The sequence below is a fragment of the Orbicella franksi genome, chromosome 9, assembly GCF_964199315.1.
Source record: "Orbicella franksi chromosome 9, jaOrbFran1.1, whole genome shotgun sequence".
Taxonomy (NCBI): domain Eukaryota; kingdom Metazoa; phylum Cnidaria; class Anthozoa; order Scleractinia; family Merulinidae; genus Orbicella; species Orbicella franksi.
The window spans coordinates 16,014,415-16,027,744 of NC_138153.1; the positions used below are offsets into that span (position 1 = coordinate 16,014,415).

Here is a 13,330-nt window from a genome sequence, read left to right on the forward strand (position 1 = left end):
ATGAGCCCAGCGAGTATCAGATGATCGGTAATCGACGATCCAGCCCCGTTTTTGCTGCAGCCTGCAGAAGCCTGGTCGCTCAGCAACCCGGCAAGTCAAAATGGCATCCTTAAATTGGAACGAGATTGTGTAAAGCTCCAGGTGATGAATATGGATGAGAAATCATGCGAAGAAATGTGAATGATAGTTTGAAAACCACCGCCCCTCCCTAGGACGTAATAAAACGATCCGCCCCTTAAAACTTGTAGAACCTTTCCGCGCGTAGACCTTTGGCAGTCTGCGGACCCCCTGTGTTCCTCTCAAATCAGGCAGGGATAATGAGGTGAGACATTTCAGACTAGAAGGAAATAGGACAAGACATGGATGACGCACTATTACATGTGAAGTCTGTGAAGGAGAAGAAACTTTCATAAGACCTAAGAGACTACCCGTGTCCAAGCCCTCTCGAAATTTCGCTCGGTCCATGCTTTTGCAATCTTGGAGTCCAATGGGAAGCCGATTGAAGGTTGTTTTTCCTCGTCTCGTTCGAACTATATACGCCACACGGGCTATGGATGGCAGAAAAGAGATCGTAGTTCCTCCAGCAATCCCTACTAAACTTCAAGAACTCATTTACGCTTTTCGTGAATCCAAAGCGCTGTTTGCAGCATGTGATCTCGGTATTTTCGATTTATTACACGAGTCCAGTGGCCCTCAGTCAGCTAAAGAGATATCTTCAAAGATGAGTGCCAATGTGGATGCTACAGTACGTTTAATGGACACTTTGGTTGCTCTGGAGTTGTTAGAAAAGACCAAACAAGGCGAATCGTGGTTGTATTCCAATACCGAAATGGCCAAGGAGTTTCTGACCAAGTCAAGCCCCAATTCTGTTGATGGTTACATCAAACACTCAAATAAACTGTTGTACCATCTTTTCGGTAATTTAGAAAGTGCAGTTCGCGAAGGATCGAATCAGTGGACGAACACTTTTGGCCAATCATCAGAAGATGCGTGGAAAGCCGCCTACAACACCGAAGAAGACCGTTTACGATTTCTTGGAGCCATGCATTCAACGTCACGCCATTCCTGTCACGCAGTGGTAACGGCATTTGACTTGAGCAAGTCTCAATCTTGTTGCGACTTAGGGGGTAAGTACAGATTGGAACTGCTTCCTTCGTGTTACAGATATTAAAGGAGAAACAGAGCCTTTCTGTCAGCAATGCAAGCCAAGGAATCATAAGTAGCGTTATCAGCAAAAGTTAAGACCTTTTTTTTTTTTTCAAAAAATGATTTGTTTCTGGAATTGCCATCTTCTGGCTGGCCCCATCTTTTTGCTCCCATCCTTCAGGTTTTTCCAAGTTTTAAAAGCTAACACCATTTATAGCGGTTAGAGGAGGATTCAGACCATTTTACGAGGTTTGATCTCAAAACTTTTTCCGACCCTTGGGGCCACAAACATGTGGGAGCCCCCAAAATTTAAAATCAAGAGTCACTTGGAATTGTTCATTTGTTAATTTCCTTTGTTCCCTTTTCTTTCATTCTCTCTCAACCAACCAACACACTTTTACAAGAGAAGGTGCAATGGGAAATGAAACATTTTTAAAGGTTTCAGGCTGATAGTTGTATATGATGACTTATGTTTCTAACTTGTTTTACCCTGCATAGCAGATGCAGGAGTAATAAAATAAAGCATAAAGTAAGTTCATTTTTTTTTGCTGCCTTTTGTGCCAGCCATTGCTATGGGGATAAATGAGAGAGTAAGTTCTTTTCTGGGCCTAGTGGCATGAAGTGGCAATGAGTATTTGCGATTCCTGTTGTGTATGTCACATTTCGACAGGTTGGCTTAACTGAGGCCTGGGGTTAGGGTAAAATTCTGACAAATGAATAGTGTTGAAACAGCGACATGCAGGCTGTTGAAATGACAATGAATGACATGACAAATGTTGAAATGAGGTGACTGACACATTCAAAAATCATAAGAAAAGGTTTGAAATTTAGATAGCAGCATGTGGTAACCCCCCGCACCCCATCACCACCACCACCTCCCCCACCTTGTTCCTACCAGGACCTCTAAACCACTACGCTTTAGGTATCCATATATTCCTGGGTAGACTGAGGAGGCACTGTGAGGAAAAAACAAGTATCTAGTCTGGGACATATAACTAATATATGCATGCATCTGCCCAATCTCCCTCATTTGTACCTGTCAGATTTAGGTACTACACTTTGTGCCTGGTATCCAGGCTAACTTCCTATGTTCTTGTTATATTTGCTGTACATAACATGTTGCCCTTTTTATATCCAGGTGGAACAGGAGCTATGGCATACACTTTGTGTCAGTATTACCCTAACTTGAAAATCACAGTGTGTGAACTGCAGTCAGTTATGGATGTAGCTCATCATTTTCGTCCATCTTCGGAAGATTGCCCCAATCAAGAAAATGTTTCGTATGTTGCAGGCGATTTCCTGCAGCCTGACCTGCCTAAGGCTGATTTGTACATATTGTGCCGTGTACTTCCTGATTGGCCGGAAGAAAAAGTGGGCTTGATACTCTCAAATGCATTCAAGTGTTTGTCTCCAGGTATTTCATTGTATTGTTTGAGAAACTATCCACACCCTCCCCAAATGGAAGGGTTTTTGGTTTAAACCCCCTATACCCCTCTGGAAATTCCTGTTTAGCTTCATACTTTCCTTTAAAACTTTCGGCTTTTGAGATACCCCACCCCCTTCGATTGTCCAATGACCCTCCATGGGCAGGTGTGGATATTTTCTAGTACCACACAATTCAAGGCATGGAAAACTAGCCAGCTCAAAGAGACCTTGGGTTATGAGAGGTTAAAGCATGTCTCACCAATTCATGTAGCATTGAAGGTCTTACAACTCAAGGTATGTAAAGGGTGCAATGCATAGAAGAGGCAATCTGGCTGTTTAAGCAATTTTGCATTATTGCTCTCCAGGGGATATACTCTACAAAGCTTTGTACAAGGAGGCTTTGCTCAGAGGTCAAACCTTTTACCCTTTTGTATACCATTCTGACAGAAAAGCTACCACTTTCCTATACCTTTTATTGAAAAAAGCTACCCCTTTCACATATCTAGTTAAGACCATTGCATCCCTTTTCTGAAACCCTTAGAATAAAGTTAATAAACAATACTACGGGAGAACATTAGGCATGTTAACCACACAATAAGGTTTCATTTATTCATTTCCTGCTCACGTTATATCGAAACGTCAGATATTCCTACCCTTTCTTATACCCTGAAGGCTGAAAAAGGTACCTCTTTTGGGCGAGCCTCCCTGCATAGGGCGTTATAGGGTGTACCTCCCCCCCCCCCCCACCCACCCACCACCACCACCACCATATTGCTCAGGCCATTATACTTGGTAATAATTTGATTTGTTATGTTTTGTTAGGTGGTTGTCTTCTCATTGCTGAAAGGTTCTTGAATGGAAACAAAACAGGACCTCGAGGTACTCTTCTACAGTCCCTAAACATGCTTGTGCAAATGCATGGCAAGGAACGAACGGCGACAGAATACAAAGAGCTTTTAGAAAAACAAGGATTTGTTGATATTCAAGCAAAACAGCCCGAGTCCCCTTCAGGATTAGTTGTCATTTTAGGTATAAAGCCTTGAAGTTACTTTGACTGAAAAAGAATTGCTCACTGATACGCTTGACACTAAAACAAGGCCACAGCAATTAAGACCTGCTTGAAATATCTGGTTTACTTTACTACGCCTTTCAATAACATGCGGACTCTAAAATTTAAAGCTCAACCGACAAATGCGTTTTTTGCTACCGTCAATCAAATATTCGGCGGCTTCTCCCAGATTCCGACTACTGCCGAGCGGGCGGCAATCAAATCAAATCGTTGAGCACAGTTCAGACAACATAGTGGGAAGCTGGGAGAAGCCGCCGAACATTTGATTGACAGTAGCGAAAAAAGCATTTGTCGGTTGAGCTTTGAATTTTAGAGTCCGCATGTTATTGAAAGGTGCAGTAAAGAGCAAGGATTAACTTAATAGTATAGCTTCTGAAGGTCTTGAAGCCACTGCAGTAACCATGTACGATCAAGGATCAAAGTTGATCTTGACCGGTCAAAAAATACTTAAATATTTAAAAGACTTATATGTTCACTAAATATGGTTATGGTTCTCGTATTCGCGAAATGTTGTTCGAGGTCGTCATTTTTGCAGAATGAGACCAAGCTAGTTCAATGAAGTATTTGTGATAATGGCTCTTTTTAATCTGCTGATAAATTGATGCGTCTCCGCGATCCATTCTCGGTAAACGCGCGCGCGAAATTGAAGGTCGCTTTTGTGATCATTTAACTGAAATCGACCTCCAAACAAGAAGGTAAAAAGATTTCTACTTAACAAAAACCTGTTTATTTTGTGCAATGAATTGAGAGAAACAACTCGCCGAAATTAAAGGTTTGTTTTCAATAGTGCATAAGCATAACCATAAGCCAACATAACCAGACGCAGGGGCGTAGCTAGGGGGGGGGGTCCTGGGATGCCCGTGACCCCCCTTTTTGTAAGCCTTTTTTAAGCAAACAGCCCACAACAGGTAGCGAAAACGCCATGACAATCTGCTGAGTACCCTTACTTGGACACAGTGTGACCCCCCCTTTGAAAAATCCTGGCTACGCCCTGAGGCGCAATAAGTTGCTGATAAATGGCACCTTTTGATAGGAAAATTTCTCTACAAAAGGCTACTTATGTTGCTTATGCGTAGTAAAAAACAGTCTTAATTCGTGAGCGGCACGTCTTTGCGGCCTGCACTGCAATAAGGGAACCAATCAGAAGCTTCCTTTTCGTCACAGACCAGTTCAGCCATATTATAAACGAAAATACTGCAAGGCCAAAGATTGGTCAAATAACGTGTAAAAGAGCGGAGTTGCTTTACAATATTTCACCTGGTCAACACCAGCCTCCTTCAGGTTTATTGTTTTTCCGCGTCTTGTTGGTGAACAATCTAACCTCTAAGCTTTTCTTTTTCGCAGAATTTTTCAATAAATTATTATTATTATTATTATTACTATTGTTATTATTATTATTATTATTATTATTATTATTATTATCATTAAGTCTTCAAAAGTAAGATGTTGCAGGTTTTTAGGACGTCTTGTTGGGTCCTTCTTCACGTTTCGCTTTGGAGTACTGAAGCATTTTAACATTTATTTTTCAACTGGGATTTTGTAATGCCGTCGTGATCGGCTCCGGCATATTTTACTTCAAGCTCAAGTTTATGTTTTTGTCCTCACGGTTTTTGTGTTTATTTCTTATCTTACACAATTCACGATAGCTAGTTTAGTTATTTGTGCTGAGCTTTGTACTCTGCTTTGTTATGAAGTCTTTGCATTAAAATTTAGATATAAGGTTTCAATCTTCGTCTAGGTAGTTTGTGTCTGCCATCTTGTATGTCCGAGTTCAGTTTTGTCCAAGCTCTCAGTGATTATCAGTTTCACCCGGGTCAGTACAAAACCTGGAACCCTCTCTCTGGACCCTCTCTCTGGACCCTCTTTTGGACCCCTTCTGGACTCCATTCTAAACCCCCCCCCCCCTCTGGACCCCTTCTGGACCCCCTTGTTTCTTCATGAAAACATGGGCTCCCGATTTAAATTGTACCATGGTGAAGTCTACTTAATCCGTGAAGTGCAGGAAAAATGTGAATGAACAAATTCACGCAGCGCTACAACTACCTCGTCGTCTCTTGACCTTGACCAATAACCAACTTTCTTCGACCTTGAAAATGGGGGCTCTTCAGATTTATACGTTAACCAGTTTCAGCGTAAATAAATAATAAAATTGTTATAAAATTACCAACCAAGGTAAGATAGGTTCATGGTGGTGAATAAGCAGAAAAAAATTAGAATCCAGAAATTATGACGTTGACACAGAGTATGACTTGAGCATGAAGCTGTATTATAATCAAAGAATAATGAGAGACGTAATGAATTATTTGGTGGATAATACCAGAACAGATATTTCAAAATTGTCCAAACTGTTACGAGCCAGTATTTCCATGAAATTTGCTGAACGAACGTTATTTGGGTTCGTAACATGCTCTTCGTAAAAATGTTAATAATTGTGGTTTTTGTGGTTTTTATTTAGTTTCTAAGATTTTGTCATGATTGTGTAGCGATGGTTCAGAATAAACCAGATTGCGCGTCACTGATATAAGAAACAAATCTGGAAAACACTCACCTACATTTTCTTCTTTACACGCTCGAGGAAAAATAGGTCGGCGATACTTTTGAGTGAAAGAGATGATGACGCAATCGTCGCTTTGCGATTCTAGACATAACGCTGGGTGAATCCATTAATTTCTTCACATTTTGCTCACTGATAAAATAGACTTCATTGTGGTATGTTCTAAGTTTCATTATTTAAATCAGGAGCCCATATTTTCTGGAAGAAAAATAGGGGGTCCAGATGGGGCCCAGAAGGGGTCCAAGAGGGGTCCAGTAGTGGGTCCAGATGGAGGAGTCCACGTTTTGTAGTGACCCGTCTCACCCTATTGCACTCAATTTAACTTTTCTGCACTGATGAAATTACACTGATTTGTGATTGATTGACCTGTTCTTAGCCAATCAGCTGATACAGAAATTGTTGCTTGTATATTATTTTAAATCTTATAATAACTTCGTCCACCTAGATTAGCCGAACGCTACGAGCGGATCAGTTAACAATTGTATTAATTTTCTTATTAAAGTGTGTGTAAGAATGTGTTCGAGGCTGCTTCCTCCACAGGCGGGCAAGCGAAGCGAAACCACGACGAAAAACTGCTACTTTGCACTACCACGACTACTTCAAAATACATGATGGGCCATCTCAGTTACCTGGGGCCTGTTTCTCGAAAGCCCCGGAAACGTTTCGGGCCTGCAAAGCCATTTTTAATCAATCTGTATCTAAAACCGGAGAAATGTATACCCTTGAAACTTCTTGTATGAAGGGAACTTCTGGTCATATTAAGGATATGTAAATAAAACAGCTCTGTAATCGTAAGGTTTGAAGTTTTGGTACGGCTTTCCGGGTGCGAAAACTTTTCGGGATCTTCGAGAAATGGGCCCCTGGCCTGTGAATGCAAGGGAGGCTGGAGGTGACCTTGTTTTAGTACAAACCTCTATGCCTTTCTCATTTAAATGCGAACTAGTTAGCATTAGAACACCTTGATTGTTGATTTACATAACAAAAGAAGTGAGGTCTGTATCAAATTCAACACAAAGGTCACTGCGGCACGTGATTGGCAGCTAAGAAAGTTAACATCCAAAATCAGTCTATCAGAACGCTTCGTTTTTTCCGGTGCAATGTTTTCAAATTTATATGCAGCTCTACTGTCACTCTACTCGTGAAATAAAACTCGCATCTTTTAACCATGTTCGACAGCGGGGCGGTTTCGCCTAATGTAAGGACTTTCTAAAAGTTTTGCCAAGACTTCGGGTGTTATTGAGAAGCGCAGTCAACCGAGAAGCCTTTGAAGGAACCTAAATTTATATTGTTATAAGCAAGAATAGAACAAAGCAATAAAGCAATGTTGAGTCTACGTTACTTTGTGAGAATAAACAAAGTTAGAAGTCTAAATCTGCGTGCGTTTTTAGTTGTGTGAGGCCTCCTATGCAGATTCAGTCTTTTGTTTGGTGGAATATTCAATAACGTCTAAGTACCTATTAGAACTATGCACGTTGTTTACTAAGTGACCGAGAGTAATAATTGTGACGAGGCCAAAGAATCTGGCTATGGAAGGTAGAAAAGAGATCGTAGTTCCTCCAGCAGTCCCTACTAAAGTGCAGGAACTGATTTACGCTTTTCGTGAATCCAAAGCGCTGTTCGCAGCATGTGATCTCGGTATTTTCGATTTATTACACGAGTCCGATGCTCCACAGTCAGCTAATGAGATATGCTCAAAGATGAGTGCCAATGTGGATGCTACAACACGTTTAATGGACACTCTGGCTGCTCTAGAGTTGTTAGAAAAGACCAAACAAGGCGAATTGTGGTTGTATTCCAATACCGAAATGGCCAAGGAGTTTCTGACCAAGTCAAGTCCCAATTCCGTTGATGGTTACATCAAACACTCAAATAAACTGTTGTACCATCTTTTCGGTAATTTAGAAAGTGTGGTTCGGAAGGATCCCATCAGTGGATGAATACTTTTGGCCAATCATCAGAAGATTTGTGGAAAGCCGCTTACAACACCGAAGAAACCCGCTTACAGTTTCTTGGAGCTATGCATTCAACGTCAAGCCATTCCGGTGGTAACGGCATTTGACTTGAGCAAGTTTCATTGCTGTTGTGACTTAGGAGGTAAGTAATCACTGCTTGGTAATACATATAGACGTACAAACTGGGAGGGAACGGGAGGCGGGGGGGCGAGGGGGGCTGCAGCCCGTCCCCCCCCCCCCCCCCCCAGCTACGGAAATTATGTGACTTTTCGAGCAAAACACTCATGACTCGGGCAACGACACTGGAAATTAAGAAAACATTACAAAATATTGCTGTTGGCGTGATTTCAAAACTCGTAAATAAAGTTTCTAGTTAGTTACCTTTATTATCAGATTATTAGAACTTTTTCCTTTAATAAGTTTTAGATTTTACTAGATTGAGACTGTTGATAGAGGTCATTGAGTATGCAAGCTTTGAGTATAGCTATTTTTGCAATTATAGTAGTTTCATTAGACGTGGGAATTGTGAATGTTTTTGTTTTTCATGCAATTTGAGTGCGTCTGTATGCCGATTTCAACTCGCACGCATTCGGGCATTGCGTAAAATTTTTCGGGCAAGAAGATCACCGCCCCCCTCCCCCAAGTCCGAAGGTTCCGTTGACATCTGTCCACACATATTGTGTTTGAGTATTGGATAGCCCGTAAAATGAACCCTAACTCTCAAATTAGCCTCCAATGGATCCTATCCGCGTTAGTTTTACTGTAATTTTCGAAACAGAATATAATACGGTCACCAATGCGACAATAGCCTTTCTTTCGGTAACGCTTGCTATGCAGGCTACTGACCACATACGCTTGATTACTGTTTGATATCCAGGTGGAACAGGAGCTATGACATACACTTTGTGTCAGTATTACCCTAACATGAAGATCACAGTGTGTGAACTGCAGTCAGTTATGGACTCTGCTCATCATTTTCGTCTATCTTTAGAAGATTGCCCCAATCAAGGAAACGTTTCTTATGTTGCGGGTGATTTCTTTCAGCCTGATCTGCCTAAGGCTGATTTGTATGTATTATGCCGCATACTTCATGACTGGACTGAAGACAAAGTGGACTTGATACTTTTAGATGTGTTCAAGTGTTTGCCTTCAGGTAAGGAATTATGAAAAGTGGTACTGTGGTACTGGGTCTGTCTTTTTCCCTCCCCTGGAGGTAAAGTTTCCTCAATGCCCATGGTCCCTCTTCTCTCTGTATACAGCCGTTTTGTGAAAGGCTGTCCTCCAAAAGCATATAGCGTAGGCGACAATGCCAAAAGATATTGTAGCTTAGTAACGGTGGTTAACTGTTGGTTGATCGAAGCTCAACGCGTTTCAGCGTGATAGAAAGAAACAGCACAAACACATGCATTCATGCTTCCCCTTGCTTATTACTGAAACACCGTGAACCTCAACCGCTACCCATAATACCGATCGGTATTATCGCGTACGCTTTTGCGCTTTTGAGGGACAACCTTTGTCAAAACAGCTGTATATCGCACTAGCTTTCGCTTCGGAGGTCGGGTAGCAGTCTGGGAACGAAGCTGCACTTGGTGATGGTGACACCTATGATGTCAAACTATCTCTATGGTTTTTAACTCGTGAATTGGGTTGCAGCTGGGAATCAGATTATGCAACTGAAGGGTTGGTCTATCTTCTGTTCACTTTTCGCAATACCGTTGTCTTGCGGGCGCATATATCGTTCGACATCTCTAGGGCAAAGATTTACACTTGGGCATGCGTCAACTAAAAGTCATATCACAGGAAAGAAAAGCGAGAGAAAAATGGTCTTATGAACTCAAATCTTATGTATAATCGCCAATAATTCACTTGCAAAAATACAAATTTATAGATTTCCTCTACACCGATATGAAAAATTCAATTCACTACCCAGACGTCCATTAGGTCTTGTCGCGTAAGCTTGCATTTGACGCTTTCATCCGACAACCTTTCTTGAAACAGCTGTATGGGACTTAACCTAACTTAGCACAATGTAATGTGATGGGACGTGTCAAAACCGTGCCAAATAAAGAAAGTTAACGCGGATGAGATAATACGTAAGGAGACTGTTCACAGCCCTCTATATTCTCGTATTTTTATTCGATGGTTGAACACGCGGATAGAATCGCGAGAGAACTGGACGCCAGCGCAAAACGGAAGACTTGACTGGGTAGGGGGTGAGGACCGAGAAAAATAGAGGGGTTGTAGACATCTTTGGAAAAAAGTGAATTCCCCGTTTCCCCAAAAACGGAAAATTCCCATTGGTTGAAAGGCGAAAAAAGTGTCATCACCTTGACAACGGCTGATCATGATTACGTCCAGGCGCGTTTTGCGGCTTGCAGCAGCTGTCATCACTAACATGTGCTGTGATTCAAAATGGAGCGGTTGTTTTAAAAATACTGTAGAATCCCGTGAAGAGAAATTTCAACGTTAGAGATAGAGACTGCTGTTCACCTTCTTCGGTCTAAAGAAGTTGCTTCAATTTTGCCTACCGGCTTTGAGGAAAGTCTGATATATCAACCCTACGCAACGGTAAAAGAAATGCAAATATGCGAAGGTTGAACTGCAAATATAAGGGATGTCAGGGATGAAAGAGCTTAGGATTCCCTCCATCGTTGTTTCAGCAAAGGAGGACTTGCTTTTGCCGATTGGAGAAGTGAAAAACAAGCTTGTTTTCCGAAGACAGCGGAGGACTCTTTGGATGCAAAATTCGAAACATGTTCTAGAATGAAGATTTTCCGCTAAACAATTGTGTCACGCTCATCGTAATTGACAAATGCCACACCGTGCAACGCCTTCGGAATAAATTCTCCGCAGATATGTAAGACGTCTTGCCAAGATTCCTCAAGCGAATAGCAAAAGAACGCATATCGTACAAAAAGTGGAATTACCGCTTGATTTCGGCTTTCTCTCCTTTTAGCAGCTTTTCTTGGAGTTGAAAAAGTCGTCTCAGACGACATTCTCGACACACGAACACACGTACGTGTTGTTTGCAAACTGATACTTGTAATCAATTAAACAAGCAATTTACCGCTCAAATTTTACTGGTCTGATTTAGTTAATTTGTCAATGGGTGGAGCTGTGAGTAACAAGGCGATAACAGGGGGAGGGGCCTAATAAGTCACTTTCTTCCAAAGATGTCTACAGCCTCTCTATGTTCTTGCTCGCTTCGCTCGCAAACCCCAACCCCCACCCCCGCGTGTTTCGCGCTCGCTTTTTCTTTCGCTTGCGTGAATATATAGCCTGCGAACGCAGACTTTTTTCCGGCTGTCACTTGGTTCCGCCGAAAAATAACGTCTGCGAACCCGAGCCAGAAAACGATTCGTAGGAATTCTAAGCCAATCCCAGTTTAGCTCAAATAACCCCAGAACTACTGCGCGAGGTATTCGCAGCGAGGAGTACTTGAGTTTCATTCTATCATGGAATCTCATTGGCCAAGGAGAAACAAAAGTCATTACGTCACAGAAATCGTTTCCTGGCTCGGGTTCGCAGACGTTATTTTTCGGCGGAACCAAGTGACAGCCGGAAATACGGCTGCGTTCGCAGGCTAGTGAATATAGAGAGGCTGTGAACGGTGTAATACCTAAGGAAAAATGCATCCCTTACTGATGTCAGTTGGCTACCAAGATGGTTATACCAAGATGCAGACAAGCCGAGCCTATAACGACATAGTAACGCTTTAGGTGTCCTCTCGCCCAGTTACTGAGTTTATATAATAAGCTCACGAAATTTAATATGTTATGAAGTTGTCTTGAAGTCACCAGCGTATGACATGCATACTGTACAGCGTCCCTTAGGGAATTCCTAAATAGAATTTCTTCCATAACGTAGAAACTCATCGATTTGAGAAAAACGTTAGGTTACTTGTGGCAGTATAAAATGCTGTACGGGTAGTTCTATTTAACAAATAAAGAAGCCTAAGCCGTGTACTACACCGTGATAAAACACGACGGGCATCTGAGAACACGAGGGAAATGTTTTCTACATTTCTCGAGTGTTCTCAAATGTCCGGAGTGTTTTCTCACAGTGTAATACACGGCTCAGTCTTCACCATTTGCTTTATGATATAGAGGTAATGTGGCGAAAAACAATAAAACACGCTTTTTCTATGTTTTTATACCCTGATAAAACATGGGTTTTTGACCAATCAGAGCGCGCACAGGGTCCTATCTATATTCTAATGGTAGATAATTGACTTGTGAGGGGACTAATCGACTTAAAGACGTTTAGATTGGGAGCTAACAGGCTAGGGGCTAATTGACCTAGGAGCCAATCACTTACATTGAAATTAATCAGTTTATTGTGTTTTTGTTACAATAGGTGCTGGCCTTCTTATTGGTGAAAGGTTGTTGAACGAAGACAAAAGTGGGCCTAAAGATGCTCTTTTACAGTCCCTCAACATGCTTGTGACAATTGAGGGCAAGGAAAGGACCGTGATGGAATACAAGCAGCTATTGGAAAAACATGGATTTGTTGATTTTCAAGCAAAACAACTTGAGTCATCGTCAGGATTAGATGCTATTTTATGTAGGAAGGTTTAAGGTGACTGATGAATTTGGCACTAAAACAAGGTGGCACTTGCCGTCAGCGTTAAATAGGCTCGCTTTTAACTAAGGGTTGCATGAATTAAACATACCAACATATGCTATATCTACACATTGCATGCAGAGAAACACATTCTTGAACACTTTTTAAAATGTACGTACAATATCGCACAATTGCGGTAATTAGCTATAGTACGCATGCGTGATTGACGGATAAGAAAGCTAACATATAAAATCAGCCTATCAGGATACTTCTTGCAGTTCCAGTGTTCTTAAAGTATTAGAACACGTAATTAATTTCTAACAGCTCCACTTAAAACTGGCGAAAGATAACTCGTACTATGATTTTTTAACCAAACTTGCCCGGCAACGTAGAACTGTTCTAGTTAAGGTAATTTTGCATTTACAGGGACTTTCTGATAGTCTAGCCAGGACGTTGCGTGTTATTGAGAAAGCGCAGTCAACCGAGAAACCATTGAAGGACCCTAACTTTAATTTACATGTAAATTGTATTGTTATCAAACAAGAATAGAATAAAAGAATTAAAGTTAATGTTACTTAGCATGTATTCGTCCCCTTTCTGCATGTGTATCTTGTTCATTCA

General features: G+C 41.5%; 1 protein-coding gene and 1 pseudogene across 2 annotated transcripts; both read left to right on the forward strand.

The window, feature by feature from the left end:
• The first annotated feature begins 15 nt into the window (after window positions 1-15).
• Window positions 16-4,124, forward strand: LOC145498745 (acetylserotonin O-methyltransferase-like). The gene is made up of 3 exons (XM_081478678.1): window positions 16-1,127; window positions 2,285-2,560; window positions 3,394-4,124. Exons 1-3 carry the CDS (start codon window positions 464-466, stop codon window positions 3,612-3,614), a joined length of 1,161 nt encoding a protein of 386 aa, XP_081334804.1. The 5' UTR covers window positions 16-463; the 3' UTR covers window positions 3,615-4,124.
• A 3,176-nt stretch (window positions 4,125-7,300) lies between these two features.
• On the forward strand, window positions 7,301-13,283 carry LOC145498765 (putative bifunctional dTTP/UTP pyrophosphatase/methyltransferase protein; annotated as a pseudogene). The gene is made up of 3 exons (XR_014050887.1): window positions 7,301-8,288; window positions 9,024-9,299; window positions 12,503-13,283. The product of XR_014050887.1 is annotated as a putative bifunctional dTTP/UTP pyrophosphatase/methyltransferase protein (transcript).
• The last annotated feature ends 47 nt before the right edge of the window (window positions 13,284-13,330 follow it).

Bases quoted from the DNA above. Each gene is read 5' to 3' on its own strand.
- LOC145498745 (XM_081478678.1), top strand. From the start codon at position 464: ATGCTTTTGCAATCTTGGAGTCCAATGGGAAGCCGATTGAAGGTTGTT. The intron at 1,128-2,284 runs GTAAGTACAGAT...TTTTATATCCAG, and splicing joins ATCTTGTTGCGACTTAGGGG to GTGGAACAGGAGCTATGGCA. The intron at 2,561-3,393 runs GTATTTCATTGT...ATGTTTTGTTAG, and splicing joins ATTCAAGTGTTTGTCTCCAG to GTGGTTGTCTTCTCATTGCT.